Genomic DNA, 20632 nt, shown 5'->3' with positions numbered 1-20632 from the left:
CTTAAATATGATTTTCAGTTACAATAATTAATCTTAAAATTCGACATTAGTACTTTACTTTTAGCAGCATCAGTTGCGCGCGGGCGCTCACAAGATCTCCAGTGTTTACTTGTGAGTTGAGTTCACTGGAGACTCGCTCTAAACGGATCATTTGAATCAGTGAGTTGAGTTCACTGGAGACTCGCTCTAAACGGATCATTTGAATCAGTGAGTTGAGTTCACTGGAGACTCGCTCTAAACGGATCATTTGAATCAGTGAGTTGAGTTCACTGGAGACTCGCTCTAAACGGATCATTTGAATCAGTGAGTTGAGTTCACTGGAGACTCGCTCTAAACGGATCATTTGAATCAGTGAGTTGAGTTCACTGGAGACTCGCTCTAGACGGATCATTTGAATCAGTGAGTTGAGTTCACTGCAGACTCGCTCTAAACGGATAATTTGAATCAGTGAGTTGAGTTCACTGGAGACTCGCGCTAAACGGATCATTTGAATCAGTGAGTTGAGTTCACTGGAGACTCGCTCTAAACGGTTCATTTGAATCAGTGAGTTGAGTTCACTGGAGACTCGCTAGTTCAAATCTAGTTCAAATCATTTGAATCAGTGAGTTGAGTTCACTGGAGACTCGCTCTAGACGGATCATTTGAATCAGTGAGTTGAGTTCACTGGAGACTCGCTCTAGACGGATCATTTGAATCAGTGAGTTGAGTTCACTGGAGACTCGCTCTAGACGGATCATTTGAATCAGTGAGTTGAGTTCACTGGAGACTCGCTCTAGACGGATCATTTGAATCAGTGAGTTCAGTTCACTGGAGACTCGCTCTAGACGGATCATTTGAATCAGTGAGTTGAGTTCACTGGAGACTCGCTCTAGACGGATCATTTGAATCAGTGAGTTGAGTTCACTGGAGACTCGCTCTAGACGGATCATTTGAATCAGTGAGTTGAGTTCACTGGAGACTCGCTCTAGACGGATCATTTGAATCAGTGAGTTGAGTTCACTGGAGACTCGCTCTAAACGGTTCATTTGAATCAGTGAGTTGAGTTCACTGGAGACTCGCTCTAAACGGTTCATTTGAATCAGTGAGTTGAGTTCACTGGAGACTCGCGCTAAACGGATCATTTGAATCAGTGAGTTGAGTTCACTGGAGACTCGCTCTAAACGGTTCATTTGAATCAGTGAGTTGAGTTCACTGGAGACTCGCTCTAAACGGTTCATTTGAATCAGTGAGTTGTCGACTCGAGAACAGCTGCAATCGGATCATTGCAATTCATGAATTAATCGTTTGTTGCAATTTGCGAACCAATTTCACTGAAAAATTGGTTCATTGAAAAGAATATTATAATATTATAATCATTGAAAAGATTATAAGGAGTAACGATGTGTTTTATGAAATGTAGTGAAATAAAAAATACGATCTTATGCTTTGGAATGTAGTGAAGTAAAAGTTACTCAAAATAAAACTACTCCAGTAAAGTACAGATACTTGAAAAATTTACTTAAGTACAGTAACGAAGAAGTTTTACTTCGTTACTGACCACCATTGCTGAGAAATGATCGTAAGATCAAATTTAGGATGGTTTCTGTGCAACATTTTGTAAATGAGGCCCCAGGTTTTGAGTCTCTGGCATGGGTGGTAATCAGTGGCGGCTGCTGGTCTTTCAAAGAGGGGAAAATATGTCAGTTGTGATGGACGATGTATAATTCTGAAAGTTTAATTGTTCAGGCTGAGTATGGCCTGCGGGAAAAACTGCTCTTGTACCTGGCTGATCTGGTGATCAGTGCTCTGTAGCACTGACCATAAGGCAACAGTTCGAAGAGAGAGTGGGCTGGGTGTGAGGGATCCAAGGTGATTTTCTTAGCCCTTTTCCTCACTCTAGAGATATAAAGATCTTGGAGGTTGGGTAGAGGGGCACCGATAATCCTCTCAGCCATCCTGACTGTCCGTTGTAATCTTCTGATGTCTGTTTTGCTAGCTGAACCAAACCAAACAGTTATAGATGAACACAGGACAGACTCGATGATGGGGGGGGGGGGGGGGGGGGGGTTATTCTCCTGAAGTCCATGATCATCTCCACAGTTTTGAGCGTGTTTAGCTCCAGGTTGTTAAGACTGCACCAGACAGCCAGCTCCTTAACCTCCTGTCTGTAAGCAGACTCATCTCCTTCCTTGATGAGGCCAATGACTGTAGTGTCATCCGCAAACTTCAGGAGCTTGACAGAGGGGTCCTTTGAAGTGCAGTCATTCATGTAGAGGGAGAAGATCAGTGGGGAGAGAACAGAACCCTGAGGAGCGCCAGTGCTGATAGTGATAGTCCTGGATGTGAGTTTGCCCAGCCTTGCTAGCTGCTGCCTATCTGTCAGAAAGCTGGTGATCCACTGACAGACGAAGGTGGGCACAGAGAACTGTATGAGTTTGTCTGAGAGATGGACAGGCATGATGGTATTGAAGGATGAACTGAAGTCCACAAATAGGATCCTTGCGTAATTCCCAGGTCTGTCGAGGTGTTGCAGGATGTCTGCATCGTCCACAGGATTCAGTAAGGATCCAGTGATGTCCTTCAGGTAGGCCAGGACCAGTCTCTCAAGTGACTTCCTGACCACAGGAGGGAGGGAGGGGGGTTGCAAGGGGGGGCAGATGAATGTGTGAAGTGCAGATCAGAGCAGATGGGGGGTGGTAGACCGGCCTTTTCAAATCGACAGTAAAACACATTCAGATCGTCAGCCAGTTGTTGAGTCTCCACAGACTGTGGGGATGGTGTCTTGTACAAGGTGATATTCTTGAGACCAGTCCAAACTGATGCCGGATCAAAAAATCGAAAACTGTTTTTTCAGCTTTTCAGAGTAGTTTTTTTAGCCACTCTGATCTCCTTTGCTGTGTGATCCAATATATTACTATCTCTGGTGGGACATGTAATGTGCTGCTTGTATTTTGGCAGTTCACTGGAGAGATTTGATTTGTAAAAATCTCCAAGAATGAGTCTGGGTACCTTATTTATCAAACAACTATTACAAACATATGATTATATTGAAATTCTTGTTTAGAATACAGAATGATCAAGTTATTATAAACCAAGGCTACATTTTTACTAGCATACTTAAGTTCATGATCATTAGTTGCATTCTGAATGTCATTTAAAACAGTATTTTTATATTTTTCAGAACAAGAAAAGACATATCCAGAGAATAAGGAGTCCCTTACGGTACACCCGCCCCTATCGGCCAAGGTTTGAAGGGAAGAACCTGCGTTCACGGTAAGGTTATGTAAAAAAAAAAAAAAAATAATAAAAAAAATTAAGGATGAATACAGATCTGGGAATGTGCAAACAAACCTGTTTCTGGAGGGCCACTGTCTCGCAGAGTTTAGCTCCAACCCTAATTAAACACACCTGAACCAGTCAAACCCCTGGTTTCACAGACAAGGCTTAAGCCTAGTCCTAGACTAAAATGTAAGTCTGAGCTGTTTTAACTGAAAGAAACTGCACTGATCTTAAAGTATATCAGTGCTTTTGTTTTGTCTCAGGATGGTCACCAGGAATGTTTTTTTTCTAAGGCAGGTTTATAAAAATTACTTTTTATATTTTATATTATTTATTAAAATTAATGTCCTATTTGAACTATGGCCTAATCCTGGCTTAGTCTAAGCCCTGTCTATGAAACTGGGCCAAAGTCTTCAGACTCGCTAGAAACTTCCAGACAAGTGTGTTGGAACTGCTGCAGGACTAGGATTGGACACCTCTAATGCAAATTCTAATAAAGAAAGAGAGAAGATACAGACATGTAGCTGCCTCTATACACTATAAAAAATGCAAATGAATATTTTCCAATTTACGAATACAGCACTCAAATACTAAGAAATGCACTTTTCTTGAAACTACAAAAAAGCCTTGTCCGATCAAATGTTGTCCCAACTATTCAAACACAGTTGTCTGAACAAAGAATTTCATGTTGCTGAAATGTGACCAGGACCACAAAACCAGTCTTAAGTCGCTGGGGTATATTTGTAGCAATAGCCAAAAATACATTGTATAATTATTTTTTTAATATCAAAAATCATTTGGACATTAAGTAAAGATCATGTTCCATGAAGATTTTTGTTGTGCTGTGATGTAAAGAGCTAATCTTTTTCACATTTGTTGATTGCCACCATTCTTGATATTTGTGAGTATTTTATGAGTACTTATCAAATGATGTTATCCTTTGGGTGCAAAAACAAGTTAAGATTATGGATAACCTTGCTAAAACAGTTGAATGGTCTATTCCTACAACAACATATCCCACCTTCTGTATATCCATTTATTCAGTAATGCAGCCCCTTCAATCAGCTTCAGGAAATCTAAGGGACATTCCACAAAATCTGTGCCTTTTCCACTTGGAAAAATAAAATAAGTTTAATCAACATTTTTTAAATATCCATGAAATGAAGACAGCTTAAAATGACAAGAAATTGAATTGTGCCATCTCAGTCTCTGTAATTTATTATTATATGACTATTTTTCTACCTCATGTTTTGGTATTTTTGTCAACCTGCTTACAGACACAAGCGTTACTAGATACTACAGTTTAATTAGAACTATGTGATAGTTTTCACATATATGAGCATCATTTTAGTCCCTCTTTTCACTGGGATTGTTTCCAATTTTTGGATTTTTAAAAATATTTTTATATTTGTCATTCAGATGACCAAGAACATGCTAATTTTGGAGGGTGACCACATGTAAATTAAGAAAAATATATATTTTTACAAGAGAGGTATTAAAAAAGAGCTATGTCCAAAATAAGATATAAATTTACATTGGAAAAACCTTGAAGGCTGCATTTCTTATTAAATTAATGACAGTAACAGGATTGATGTCATAGTCACAGGGCTGACCAGAGTAACAGGGATGACAGGACATACAAACCCGATTCCAAAAAAGTTGGGACACTGTACAAATTACGAATAAAAAAGGAATGCAATAATTTACAAATCTCATAAACTTATATTTTATTCACAATAGACTATAGATAACATATCAAATGTTGAAAGTGAGACATTTTGAAATGTCATGCCAAATATTGGCTCATTTTGGATTTCATGAGAGCTACACATTCCAAAAAAGTTGGGTCAGGTAGCAATAAGAGGCCGGAAAAGTTAAATGTACATATAAGGAACAGCTGGAGGACCAATTTGCAACTTATTAGGTCAATTGGCAACATGATTGGGTATAAAAAGAGCCTCTCAGAGTGGCAGTGTCTCTCAGAAGTCAAGATGGCAAGAGGATCACCAATTCCCCCAATGCTGCGGCGAAAAATAGTGGAGCTACATCAGAAAGGAGTTTCTCAGAGAAAAATTGCAAAGAGTTTGAAGTTATCATCATCTACAGTGCATAATATCATCCAAAGATTCAGAGAATCTGGAACAATCTCTGTGCATAAGGGTCAAGGCCGGAAAACCATACTGGATGCCCGTGATCTTCGGGCCCTTAGACGGCACTGCATCACATACAGGAATGCTACTGTAATGGAAATCACAACATGGGCTCAGGAATACTTCCAGAAAACATTATCGGTGAACGCAATCCACCGTGCCATTCGCCGTTGCCGGCTAAAACTCTATAGGTCAAAAAAGAAGCCATATCTAAACATGATCCAGAAGCGCAGGCGTTTTCTCTGGGCCAAGGCTTATTTAAAATGGACTGTGGCAAAGTGGAAAACTGTTCTGTGGTCAGATGAATCAAAATTTGAAGTTATTTTTGGAAAATTGGGATGCCATGTCATCCGAACTAAAGAGGACAAGGACAACCCAAGTTGTTATCAGCGCTCCGTTCAGAATCCTGCATCTCTGATGGTATGGGGTTGCATGAGTGCGTGTGGCATGGGCAGCTTACACATCTGGAAAGGCACCATCAATGCTGAAAGGTATATCCAAGTTCTAAAACAACATATGCTCCCATCCAGATGTTGTCTCTTTCAGGGAAGACCTTGCATTTTCCAACATGACAATGCCAGACCACATACTGCATCAATTACAACATCATGGCTGCGTAGAAGGAGAAGGCCACTGAAATGGCCAGCCTGCAGTCCAGATCTTTCAACCATAGAAAACATTTGGCGCATCATAAAGAGGTAGATGCGACAAAGAAGACCTAAGACAGTTGAGCAACTAGAAGCCTGTATTAGACAAGAATGGGACAACATTCCTATTCCTAAACTTGAGCAACTTGTCTCCTCAGTCCCCAGACATTTGCAGACTGTTATAAAAAGAAGAGGGGATGCCACACAGTGGTAAACATGGCCTTGTCCCAACTTTTTTGAGATGTGTTGATGCCATGAAATTTAAAATAAACGTATTTTTCCCTTAAAATGATAAATTTTCTCAGTTTAAACATTTGATATGTCATCTATGTTGTATTCTGAATAAAATATTGAAATTTGAAACTTCCACATCATTGCATTCTGTTTTTATTCACAATTTGTACAGTGTCCCAACTTTTTTGGAATCGGGTTTGTACATTCTTCATGTCACAATCTCTAGCTGGAGTGTCCATGAGCTTCACTAGAGGGCACTCCATTCCAGATTCTTACCATACTCTCACAGACTACATTCCCCTTAATCCCTTGCCCGAATTCTTCACTGATTGCATTCACCTGTATCTCAACACCTCATCAGTATCACACTATAAAAGTCTGGTTTACTCACTCCTTTATTGCAAAGTCTTGTTTAGCTGTTGCTTACATTACTGAAAGGTTTAACTTGTTTCCTGTGGTTTCAACTTTGGACTGTTACCTTGTTCCTTTTGATCATTTGCTGCCTGCCCTGGCCCTTGCCTGTTTTTGGATTACTCTTTTGTCTTGCCTTGGATGTTGTTGTTTGCTGGTGATTTAGCCTGCCTGTATGACTATGCTCTTTTAATAAAACTGCATTAAAGGTGACGTATTATGCCCCTTTTTACAAGACGTAAAATAAGTATCTGATGTCCCCAGAGTGTGTATGTGAAGTTTTATACCCCACCGATAATTTTTTATAGCTTTTTAACGCACCAAATGTGAAAAACGTACCGTTGAATGCAAATCAGCCTCGACATCTTTATTAACTCTATCCTTCAAGCAGTTTCACTAATAAACTTCCAAATGTATTATACAGCATGGAAATCTTTCAAAGGGTTTAATTTCTCTTACAACCTGCCATTTCCTGATTTTTCTCTATTATCTATCATGTCATTTATCTCTTACCTCAACAGTGTAAAGGCCTCCAAGCCGGGTCCATAAAAGGCTACCTATGTGGGATTTGTCACGTGTTTGAGTCCCTGTTTGTCCATATTTGTTTTAGTTCCTGTTCTCATTAGTTAATCTTTGTTCATTCTGATCACCTGTGTTAATTTATCATCTCGTTTGCTCCTTTTGTTTGCCTGTCTTAGCCATCATAGCTCACCCTATGTCCTGGATTAATGTTTTTCAATGGAATATGTGTGTTGATATTTATTAAAGACTCCTTTTTGTCTACTCCTTCCTCGTGCACTTATTGCTACAACCACATCCCGTGACAGAATCCAGCACCCAAACAGAAAACGGCTATGGAAGCCACTGTGCGGTTTTCTGCCCTGGACCACCGAGATCTCCCGCTGATAGAGTATGTGCAGGAGTTCTGCGGGCTCGCCGTGTGGCTGGGGCTGGACGACACCACACTCAATTCTCTGTTCTGGATTAAATTAATAACCCTATTAAATTAATAACACAATATAACCACTACGGTAATGTTTAAATGCACATGACAAGCCCGTAAAAACCATTAATAACTCAATCATTAGTATTTTATTTCTATTTGAGCTGTGCACTGTAAAAAAACTATTTGTTGAGTCAACTTAAAAAACCTTACCCACTACACTCCTTACTACTTACATAAATAAAATGGGCCCTGTGGGCTTAAATGCAGGGCTCTCTATAATATTTCATATAGAAGCTGTCAATACGGTTTATGTCTTGTGATTAAGCCCTATTTTTTGCAACTGAAGATAAGGAGAAATTTGAATTATTCATTGGATTTTAACTAATCGTTAGGCTAAGTAAGTATGTCAAAATGTTTTAAGTTATTAAAGCACCCATCGGTGGAAAAAGAAATTGGCGCCTATGTGTATAACTGTTAGCAACCTCAATTTAAATCATTTTCAAAATGACTAGACCTTGTGAGGAAGTCTAATTTGACCCCTAATTGGACCTGGTTATTTCAATTAAATAGGTAATTTTATTGAAGGGTTTGTAAAGTCTATTTATTGAAATGCCTGGTCAGACTTACTTGCATATCGTTTTCTAGTTCTGGTTTGTTATCATATTGCTTTATCAGTTTCTTATGATCAAATGTGTTATGATAAATTTCTCATTTTCTTTAGTTTCAGGTTTTTCAGGACTATGGAGGAACAGCATTTTATACGGCGCCCAAATTTTGCACTGAGGTACCAGAGGCATCATACATATCAGTGGTCCAGCCTACAGCTAAGGCGTAAACCCAGAGCCTCTCCTCCATCCAGCCAGATGTTCGACAAAGGCCTTAACAAAACTAGCTCCACAGCACATATTGAACCTCGCAGAACAGGTTAGCTGCATTGTGCTATATCTGTATGTTAGTATTTTTGTTGCAAATTTGGTTGAACTGAATTTTGCAGTGCATGAATGGACTCTTAACTTTTAACACTAGGTGGTAGTGTCAGTTTACACATTTCCATGTCACTATAGAATTCTCAATGAGTGTTAGCATTCTGTGTTTTCTTCACTGTTGCTTTATAGAATTTCACTTAAATTTGACTCCGTAATCATTTAATCAATTAAACTCATAATCTTAGAAATGGTTGAAGAAATAAAAAACAAATCACAAATTATATTTGTTCTCAATCTCATCCAATATTAAATGCATTTTCTGCTCCGCAATAAAACTAGAACATATTTTATATATAGCCTATTCAAGCATTAGGAAATTATTGTACACTCTAAAAAAACCTAAATGCAGGGTTCAGATGGGTCATTTTATTGGGCTATTTTTTACCCAGGTGCTGGGTAGTTTTTTCTGTAACTAAGTCAAGTCAAGTCAAGTCACCTTTATTTATATAGCGCTTTTAACAATACAGATTGTGTCAAAGCACTTAACAGTATCAAATTGGAGGATAGAGTGTCAGTAATGTATAAAAATAAGATTAAACACTCAATTTTCAGTTAAAGGCTTTCCTGTAGCTCAAATAGTAGAGCATGGCACTAGCAACGCCAAGGTCATGGGTTCGATTCCCAGGGAAAGCAAGAGCTGATAAAATGTAAAAAAAACTGTAACTTGAATGCAATGTAAGTTGCTTTGGATAAAAGCGTCTGCTAAATGCATAAATGTAAATGTAAAGGCATTTCATTATTGAATTCAGAGATGTCATTGTCTAGCTCAGTTTAGTTTAAATATATCTGCTAAATCAAACTGATGATAATCACTGGAAATTAAGTGTCCCCAACTGAGCAAGCCAGAGGCGACAGCGGCAAGGAACCAAAACTCCCTCTTTGACAGAATGGAGAAAAAACCTTGGGAGAAACCAGGCTCAGTCGGGGGGGGGGGGGGCAGTTCTCCTCTGGCCAGGATATTATGGTTTATTTATTGTTTACTAATTGTTTTAATAAAAATTTTAAATGTATAAATGTATTATATTTCTATTTTTATATTGTTGCAATTTCTAACAATAATAGTATTATGTAGTTCTGTATTTTATTATATTTTTAGTTGTTTTATTGTATTTAAGTCGAGGTCTTCACTGGGGATATGTCCCCGGGACTCATCCAGGTGTCTCGGCCTCCGCCGACGATCAGGGAGACATCATCTTCCGGCGCCGATCCACCATCTGATCCGGACACAGACTGAGAATAAGAAAGAACAGAATAAGAAAGAAACAGACAAATATTAGCGTAGATGCCATTCTTCTTATGATGTAACGAGTACATTGTGTGTTATGAGGAGTGTTCCCGGTTCCGGTTGATCTAATTAATGCAGCCTAACAATCCTTTAACAGATTTGAATAATAGAAGTGTATTAGTGTGTTATGTGTAAACCAGGTTAAAGAAATGTGTCTTTAATCTAGATTTAAACTGACAGAGTATGTCTACCTCCCGAACAGTGTTAGGTAGATTATTGCAGAGTTTGGGTGCTAAATAGGAAAAGTATCTGCCGCCTGCAGTCGATTTTGATATTCTAGGTATTATCAAACGGCCAGAATTTTGAGATCGCAGCGGACGTGGAGGACTATAATGTGATAAGAGCTCGCTCGATTCATCGATCATTGTTACTGCTGTTTACATTCCACCACAGGCAGACACCGGCTTGGCTTTGTCTAAGCTTCACGATGTGCTCAGCGGCTACATTAACAAACATCCTGACGCTGCCTTTATCATCGTGTGAGACTTTAACAAAGCCAGCCTCAGGCAGGTCATGCCGAACTTTCATCAACATGTATCCTGTCCAACTAGAGGACCTAATACACTGGAATGCCTACAAAGCCCACTCACTACCGGCTTTTGGCAAATCGGACCATGCCGCCATTTTCCTCACACCAGAATATAAACAAAGGCTCGTTCAGGATCCCCCGCTGCAGAGAGTAGTGACGCGCTGGTCCTCCCACTCAGAAGATATGCTACAGGTGGCTCTTGATGACGTCTACTGGGACATGTTCCGGGCGAGTTCATCTGACATGAGCGAGTTCACGGATGTAGCATTAAGCTTTGTTAAGCCACATTTGCTCCTCCATCCCTGTTACCTTGGACCCTATCGCCCAAATAGATCTACGGACGATGCCATCTCTCACGTCCTCCACTCTTGCCTCACACACATGGACAGCAACAATGGGAATTATGTAAGGCTGCTATTCATTGACTATAGCTCAGCTTTCAACACTATAGTCCCGATCAAGCTGGCATCTAAACTCACGGACCTCGGCCTAAACCTCCTCACTCTGTGACTGGATTGAAGACTTCCTCACCGGCAGACCACAAGTGGTGAAAGTTGGCCAGTTCACCTCAAACTCCATCACCCTGAATGTAGGAGCCCCACAGGGCTGTGTCCTGAGTTCCCTGCTCTACTCTCTCTACACGCATGACTGCGTGTCCTCTCACAGCTCCACATCTATTATCAATTTCGCTGATGATACTGTGGTTCTGGGCCTCATTTCCAACAACGATGAGACCGCATACTTGGATGAGGTAGAGAGACTCACATCATGGTGCCAGGACAACTGTCTCTCTCTGAATGTGAGCAAAACTAAAGAGCTGATCATGGACTTTAGGAAGAGACAGCAGCAGCCCTACATTCCTCTTATGATCAGTGGGACCCCTGTGGAGAGGGTGAGTAGCTTCAAGTACCTCGGTGTAAACATCTCTGAGAACCTGACTTGGACTACACACATCCAAACACAGGTTAAGAAAGCCAGGCAAAGACTGTACCATCTGCGACAGCTGAGGAAATTCAGGGTCTCACCAGCAATCCTGAAAACTTTCTATTCAGGGACCATAGAAAGTGTATTGAATCTACAGAGTTGTACGCTTAGCTGAGCGCATCTCAGGGTCTGCTCTCCCCTCTCTGCAGGACATCTACCTCAAACGCTGCAAAAATAGAGCTGTCAAAATCATCAAGGACTCAAATCACCCTGGTAACCATCTATTCACTTTGCTTCCATCTGGTAAGCGCTTCCGTAGCCTGATGGCAAAAACTGAGAGACTTAGGAGGAGCTTCTTCCCCCAGGCCATCAGGCTCCTAAACTCTAACTCTGTGTCATAACATCTCACCACTCCATGTTAATATCACTATATCAATAAGTTATTCATAATTTTTTCTACCTCGTATTGCTGCTATTTAAATACCCTGTACAACTTTTTTGCACATTCTTTTACACATTCCTCTTATACTACTATTTAAGTCAACAACATACTGACCTGCACATTTATATTTATATTTTTTATCTTTTATTTTATTTTTATTTTATTTTTTTCTACTTTTCTTTTTCTTAATATTTATGTACATTCGGTGTTTTGTATTCTATATAATTGCACTGTCCGTGGAGCGGACGTGACCTACATTTCACTGCTGGTTATACTCTGTATAATTGTGTATGTGACAAATAAAAATCTTGAATCTTGAATGTGTTCTGTCCAATATTTACCCAGCGCTGGATTGCCAAATAAATAATTTTAGAGTGTAGGACCATTAATTTGGCATTTTCTGAGTTTTTTGGTTTTTTTAATGATTAGATAGTAATAGCTGATAAAGAATCCAAGGGAAAAGCTAATCTATATATATATATATATATATATATATATACACACACACACACAGACTATCTTTATCATATACATCATATCATATACATCTGTTACTACGGATCTGCAAAAAAAATTGTTACAAAAAAAAAAATGCATATATATAGCATATAAATGTCTTTCAGTTTTGTTCTGCTCCATTAAAAGGTCAGATTTAAATTAAAAATCTGCATCCTGTTTATCACCAGGAATTCAGGAATTCTCATTTTAATACTGAATAATGCATGTGCATGCAGACGTGCATGTCTGTTTTTTTTTTTTTTGGCTAAAAATCAGATGTGGCATGTTGAGAAGATTTTCCTCCCCCTCCATCTCATGGTTATGTGCTTGGTGACTCACTGCTTTTATGTACGTGTTGCTTAAAAGTGAGATATAATGAGAGAAAATGTGTGTGTCTATGTGTGTGAGTGTCAGAGAGCTGAAGGTGTTCTTGTATGTATGTATGTGAGAGAGAGAGATTGGTCATATTTCTATGGATTTAAGCACCCAGGCCCACCATCAGAAAATAAAACAACCCATGTTGTGAAGCAGATTTTCCAAATGACACTACACAGATTTTCTTACAGAAACGTCTCTCTCTTTTTTTCTTCCTCTTTTCCCTTTTCATCTTGCCCTTACTTTTTTATAGGCATTTCTCGGTCATCCTCTGGAAACAGATCATCACTGTCATCCACAGTAAGAGACCATAAACTCCTTGCTTTGTATTATTATTATCATTCTCAAATTAATGTGTTTGGGTCCATACAAGTTGAACTCTGTATTAACAAAATATGTGATATGTGTGTTGAATATGATTGACTGAGCAGAATGCCAAAAGTACTGATACTTAGTCTAATAGCACTAGGAAATAGTTTTTAATCACGCTGCTTGTCTGTGTTTGAATGTTCCACACTGTAACATAGAAGTAGCTTACGACTAGAGTGTGATGTATTGCAGCATTGAGTGTATTGGGTAAAAGCAAAAACAGCATCTTAAAACAGGCAAAGATTGACAGTAGGAACACTGTAACGTATACAGGGATGAGATGGAGCAAGCACAGTTTAATTTGAAACACCAACACAGATAATCCAAACTTGAAACAACTGTGGACAAACCCCAGACAGGAACCAGGAGAGCAATCAGAAGACAAAACACATACAGAAAACAATAACTGACAAAACATAACTGAACCACAGGGGTATATATAAACACAGGTTAACCAGGGATGATGAGGGACAGGTGTAGGTGATAAGTTGGCATGGTAAATAATGAACAGAAACACATTACATAACATGTCTTAAAATGCAAAAAAGAGGGACAAATACAAATATTCAAGCAATAATCAAAAATGTAAATCAACAAATAATTCACTCAACCCATTCATTCATAAACACTGATTCATGCTAGATTGAAAGACTACTGCTGTGCACTATTCTGAGATGCGCAAAGAATGATTTTTCTGTGGCTTTGGAACTGTAAAATAGACACACAGTAACGTCTCGGTTACGTACGTAACCCTCGTTCCCTGATGGAGGGAACGGAGACGTTATGTCGTGACGACATTAGGGGATTTACTTGGAAGCCCCAATCATCTCTGACTTAAGAGAAAACGCCAATGAATATTGGCTAGTGGAATTTGTATACCTGAGCCACTCCCCATGCATACGGGTATAAAAGGGCGACAGGTGCATCCACTCATCAGGTTTTCCGCTGAGGAGCCGAGAACGTGTCCCTGGCAACCAGCGATGGTTCAAGATTGTGGCATGAGGACATAACGTCTCCGTTCCCTCCATCAGGGAACGAGGGTTACGTACGTAACCGAGACGTTCCCTATCTGTCGGTCACTACGACTTATGGCATGCAGATGTTGACAAGCTAGCGCGTGACAGACAAATGCCATGCGAAGGTCGCAACCTTCCCACCGCCCCAGCGCAAATTCGCTAACCTTGAGTACATTGCTGCTGGAGATAGCCAAGCCGCTGTTCCTTTTCCCAGAAATCGGAAGGGATTTCGACCTTCTATGAAAGACCGCTTCAAGTCTTTCCTATTTGTTGTTACAGCTTGGCAGTAACGATGGGGAAGCGAGCCTTGCGGAGAAGGGCGCTACGGACGCCACATCCTGCCCGAAGGGAGGTAACATGTGGAGACAATGGTATGGACTGGCCCAGGCATGGGGCAGTGCTACATACGCCTGGACCCTGGGGCAGATCCTACCTAGGAGTAGGGAGGAGGGCTGCCAGCAGGGTCTGACAGAGCTCTGTCAAAGGGAAGACACGGGTTTACCGTGAGGGAAACCGTACTGTGGATGGATACACGTGTGGGATCACCCGAAGGGAATCAGGCCACACGGGCACCTAGCCGAGTACAGGGGCTGACCGGAGACCCGGGCAAGCTAACACCGGTACTGGGCCTGGCGTCAGGCTGCTCCGCCCAGTCTGACTGCCGGGGGTGCTGGAGGAACTCCGCCAGGGTTCGCCATCTGGGGAACTAACTGGAGGAGAGAAACAGGCGCTCATATCCCTGGGTAAGGGGGAATGGCGCAGCAAGCGTGACACCGGCCAACTCTTCCCGCCACTTACCTGTTACCCAACACACGGGAAGAGACTAGCTCAACGCGGAGACTGCAAAATCTCGCGAAGGTGTTCGGTGTCGCCCAGTCCGCAGCTCTACAGATGTCTGCCAAAGAGGCGCCGTGCGCCAACGCATAGGAGAAGGCAACACTCCGTGTGGAGTGAGCCCTCACCCCGAGGGGGCACGGGTCGCCTTGGGATTGGTACGCCAAGGCGATGGCATCCACTATCCAGTGGGCCAACCTCTGCTTGGAGACAGCCTTCCCTTTCTGCTGACCTCCGTGGCAGACAAAGAGCTGCTCAGAGCTTCTGAAGCGCCGGGTGCGGTCCACGTATATGCGCAGCGCTCTTACGGGACACAGCAACGCCAAGGCTGGGTCTGCCTCCTCCGAGGGCAGTGCTTGCAGGTTCACCACCCGATCGCGGAAGGGCGTGGTGGGAACCTTAGGCACGTATCCAGGCCGGGGTCTCAGGACAACGTGAGAGTAGGCCGGCCCGAACACAAGGCACTCTTCGCTTAGCGAAAATGCTTGGAGGTCTCCGACCCTCTTGATGGAAGTGAGCGCGGTCAGGAGCGCTGTCTTCGACAGGATTTACGGCTCGACTGAGTCCAGCGGCTCAAAGGGACCCCTCTGAAGTCCAGCCAGGACGATAGAGAGGTCCCAGGAGGGCATCAGGGGTGACCTAGGGGGATTCAACCTCCTGGCACCCTTCAGGAACCTCACGATGAGATCATGCTTTCCTAGGGACCAGCCATCCACTGCATCGTGCACATACACTTTCAAATCAAATCAAATCAAATCAAATCACTTTTATTGTCACATCACCACAGCACATGTGCCTTCGTGAGTGAAATTCTTGAGAGCGTGCTCCAGACAGTGCAGAAACAATTTACATATAGACATTACCATACATACGTACAGACTTATACAGATGACAATGTGTAATATACACATACATATACTCAGTACACACAGTGTACTATTAGACAGACATACAGTTACCGATACACATTATACACAGTATGTAGTACACATTCTACGTTATATACACACAGTAATATGCGAGGATGCAGCAGATTATATATAAACCGGATGTGCAAATGTCATGGATGTGCATTGGATGGTATCCAGTGCTGGCAAAAAGATTGTTGTATTTGTGCAGTAGTGTACTGGTAGTCCAGTTTGAACTGTATGGAATTAAAGTGCAGTGCGTGGTATATTGTAAAGTGGGAGTGTGCTGTAGGGTGTATTAGTTTTGACTGTTCATTAGCCTGATAGCCTGAGGAAAAAAGCTATCCCTCAGTCGGCTAGTGCGGGATCGGATGCTGCGGAGACGTCTTCCTGAGGGCAGCAGAGAGAGCAGTCTGTGGGACGGGTGGCTGGAGTCATTGATGATCCTCCGGGCTTTCTTTATACACCGCCTGGTGTAGATGTCCTGGAGGGAGGGAAGCTCACCTCCAACAATGTGATGGGCAGTTCGCACGACCCTTTGCAGAGCTTTGCGGTTGCCAGCAGTGCTGTTTCCAAACCAGGCGGTGATGCAGGATGCTCTCCACAGTGCAGGTGTAGAATGATCTGAGGATGCTGGGGCTCATTCCAAACTTCCTCAGCCGTCTCAGGAAGAAGAGGCGTTGGTGTGTCTTCTTCAGCACTGCATCTGTGTGAGCGGACCATGTGAGATCCTCAGTGATGTGAACACAGAGGAATTTGAAGCTGTTTACTCGCTCCACAGGTGTCATGTCGATGGTGATGGGTGTGTGTTCTCTGCTCTGTCTCCTGAAATCCACCACCAGCTCCTTGGTCTTAGCGATGTTGAGTGAGAGGTGGTTCTCTTGACACCATTTAGTCAGGGTTCTCACCTCCTCTCTGTAGGCCGTCTCATCGTTGTCAGTGATCAGGCCGTTGTGTCGTCAGCAAATTTGACGATGACGTTGGAGCTGTGTGTTGCTGTACAGTCATGTGTGTACAGGGAGTACAGGAGTGGGCTGAGGACGCAGCCCTGAGGAGCACCAGTGTTAAGGGTCAGCGGGGATGAAGTGTTGTTGCCCATTCTGACCACCTGACATCTGCCTGTCAGGAAGTCCAGGATCCAGCTGCACAGAGATCTGTTTAGTCCCAGAGTCTGGAGCTTCTCAACCAGTGTGGCAGGCACTATGGTATTGAATGCTGAGCTGTAGTCCACAAACAGCATTCTCACATAGGTGTTCTTATTTTCCAGGTGGGAGAGAGCAGTGTGCAGGGTGAAGGCAATAGCATCGTCTGTGGAACGGTTTCTGCGATATGCAAATTGTAGGGGATCCAGTGAGTCAGGCAGCACAGAGCAGATGTAGTCTCTGATGAGTTTCTCAAAGCACTTGCTGAAGATGGGTGTCAGAGCAATGGGCCTCCAGTCATTCAAGCATGTGATTTTATTTTTCTTTGGTATGGGCACAATGGTGGATTTTTTGAAGCATGTGGGAACCACAGACAGAGAGAGGGAAAGGTTAAAAATGTCTGTGAAAACTACCGGCCAGTTGGAATGCGCATGCTCGGAGCACACGGCCTGGGATGCCATCGGGACCCACAGCCTTGCGGATGTTCACCCGTCGGAAGGATCGGGTTACATCTGCGACAGAAAAGGAAAGTGCGCTCGCCTCTTCTGCTACAGCCGCAGGAGCGCGCTCTGTGTGGGCGGTGTTGTGAGCCTCGAAACGAGCATAAAAGTGATTAAGTTCGTCCGGTACAGAGGCGGCAATGTTCACAGTAGCTGGTTTATTCCCTCTGAAATCTGTGATGTTATTGATACCCTGCCACATGCTTCTTGCGTTGTTGGTTTTGAATTGTTCTTCAACTTTGTTTTTATATTGTCGTTTGGCAGCTTTGATTGATTTCCTGAGATCGTAACTGGCTTGTTTGTGATCGTCAGAGTTTCCGGATTTAAAGGCAGATGTCCGCGCTGACAAGGCTGCTCGAACATCGCTGTTAATCCACGGTTTTTGGTTGGGGTAGATGCGGATTGTTTTTGTTGGTACTACATCCTCTACACACTTCCTGATGAAACACGTTACAGTATCTGAGTACGCCTCTATGTCGTCATCAGACGCTGCCCGGAACATGTCCCAGTCCACGTGATCAAAACAGTCCTGTAGTATAGCGTCTGATTGGTCCGACCAGCATTGAATTGTCCTGAGAGCGGGTGCTTCTCGTTTCAGTTTCTGCCTATAAGCAGGCAGGAGCAGAACGGAAGTGTGATCCGATTTGCCGAAAGGTGGGCGGGGGAGCGATTTGTAGGCGTCCCGGAAAGGAGAGTAGCAGTGGTCAAGTACACGATCGCCACGCGTGTTGATGGTGATGTGTTGAAAGTATTTTGGAGCTATTGTTCTGAAGTTGGCTTTGTTGAAGTCCCCCGTAACAATAAACGCCGCGTCTGGGTACGCGGTTTCCTGCTCGCTTATATTCCCAAGCAGTTCCTTGAGTGCCTGGTCTGTGTTGGCTTGAGGGGGAATGTAAACAGCTGTGATTATGATCGCTGTAAATTCCCTCGGTAGCCAGAATGGTCGACACAGAAGCATATGAAATTCCAGATCAGGGGAGCAGGAGGATTTAATAGAGTGTAGGTTCCTTTCATCACACCACGAGTTGTTGATAAAGAAACAGACGCCCCCACCTCTGCTTTTCCCTGTGAGCTCTTTCGTTCTGTCCGAGCGGTGCACGGAGAACTGGAACCACTGCAGACATCCAAGTTTCTGTGAGGCAAATAATGCAGCAGTCCCTTGTTTCCCGTTGGTATGAGATGCGTGCCCGCAGTTCACAGAGTTTGTTGTCCAGTGACTGAACGTTAGCCAGCAAAATAGTTGGGAGAGGAGGTCGGAGGGGACGGCATCTGAGTCTGACAAGGACGCCGGCTCTCTTCCCCCTTTTCCGGCGGCGTTTCCTCGGTCGCGATCGTGCAGCCCAGACAAAGGGCTCTGATGCGGTGTCTGTAAACAAGGCGCCGGCGTTCAGGAACTCAAAGTCCGGTTTGCGTTGCGCGACGAAGGAACTAATGTTTAAAAGCGTGTGTCTATCGTAGACAGTTATACTGACAACATCTAAAACTGCAGAGTTTTCTTGGAGCTCGCAACACGGCTGCCATGCTCGGCGCCATCTTGGTAATTAAAGGTGGAGGTGGAGGGTGACAGCCTACGCTCCCACCTTTCTTGCAGGAAAGAAAGCACTACTCCAATCATGCATCTTCGGGGGTCTTCCCGGCGAGAAGAACACCAGTTCGCGAACAGACTCCACTTCAGTGCATAGTCTTGCCTTGTTGAAGGAGCTCTAGCCTGAGTGATGGTGTCTACCACGCCTGTTTTTTATATGTGTGTATTGTGTGGGGAATGTGGCCGTATCTGCATGATTATAATCTGTTTGGACGGACATCAGCGTGTTTATTACCGACTCTATGACGGCTATCATTGTGATTCATTGATCAGCTATTATTGATTATATGGCCCATCTGTATGATTATCATCTGTATGGAAGCACATCAGCGTGTGATTACTGACTGTATGACCATGTCTGCCAATATCAGTTTATGTCTGCCAATCAGAATATATTCTTCAGTATACATACTATATACAAAGCCTTTTTTCTATTTTTTTTCCTTTTTTATTACTCAAATAATTATTTTTGTATTTTTTAGTGCTCAAATAAATCACTTATATGATGTCTAAAATTCTGTCTATTATTTTATAATTGAAAAACTATGCAGGAATATGTATAATGACTAAAATAGTTTGTATAATTCTGCAATCCATTTGGTAGTTATTTTTCCCCAAACAGGGGGGGACTATAAATAGTTTCAGAAAAAATATTGCAGGAATGTCATTTTTCATGGTATCTTCTTCAAATTCGAAATATGAACTCATGAGACATGTGGCTTTCAATCCATTACTTTTCTGGATTGCTCCAGGACTTATTTCATGTATTTGTATATGAAATAAAAAAACATTCAGTGTGGAAAAATATTTTTCAAGGCACGTCAGTGTCTATAACTTTTTATCTTTTTGAGCATTATCAACTCTGGATGATAGATAGTAAAGCATAGAGTGTCTTCTTTCCAAAGATACATAATTTGTTTGTGTAGCACAATTTGTCAGGAGCTGTTACCATTTTAATTTAGGTAGGTTATTTTTACCTTTGAGGCCCCAAATGGGGGGTGATGGCTAACAGGTTAAGTCCAGTAATTTTGGGTTTATTTTGGACCGGGATGACAGTGGAGCATTTGAAGCATGAGGGGACTTCACACAGCTCCAGTGAATCCAACTCTTTTATCCATTCACTCATGATCATTCATATATTATGCACTGGATTTTGATTATCCTTCTTTAATGTGTTTATTTTTGATTATCACTATTCTTTTATGCATTTACCTATGATCATTATCATTATTAATGATATCAGCTGTGTGTATCAACAATAAACAGTTGTAATTGCTTGATTAGTATGGTGTACGGACCTTTTATTTGACACCTTCTCTCGCCGAATTAGCGCCTCACTGGTCTCGCATCAGTTTCGAAAACCAAAACAGAAACCATACTAAAACAATGTTATAGCAAGCATCAAAGTAAAATTGTTGTTAATTTTGTTTTAGTTCTGGGAAAACTTAGAGCTTGAGTCAAGTCTCATGTTTTAGTCGTTCATCATGGACATTAGGCCAAATTTGTTTAGCCTCATTCAACTGAAAAATATAATAACATTCAAACTATTGTCATACAATCACTTTACTGTTCTTGTCTGTGCAAAGTTATAAA

At 42.2% G+C, this 20632-nt stretch overlaps 1 protein-coding gene across 3 annotated transcripts in view; it reads left to right on the top strand.

Moving 5' to 3' along the window:
* LOC306848231 (uncharacterized protein) overlaps positions 1–20632 on the top strand; it is a 44681-nt gene that overhangs the window by 12458 nt on the left and 11591 nt on the right. For 2 of the 3 annotated variants that reach the window (XM_079382648.1, XM_079382650.1), the window contains exons 2-4: positions 3161–3252; positions 8368–8570; positions 12939–12985. In XM_079382648.1, coding sequence (XP_079238774.1) covers positions 3161–3252; positions 8368–8570; positions 12939–12985 — 342 coding nt within the window. The remainder of the gene's footprint in view (positions 1–3160; positions 3253–8367; positions 8571–12938; positions 12986–20632) is intronic. The other variant, XM_079382649.1, reaches the window with a different exon arrangement.

Source organism: Barbus barbus (assembly GCF_936440315.1).
Source record: "Barbus barbus genome assembly, chromosome: 28".
NCBI classification, from domain to species: Eukaryota; Metazoa; Chordata; class Actinopteri; order Cypriniformes; family Cyprinidae; genus Barbus; species Barbus barbus.
Note: the sequence above shows the minus strand (reverse complement) of the source record. Positions and strands in the feature narration are given on the sequence as shown.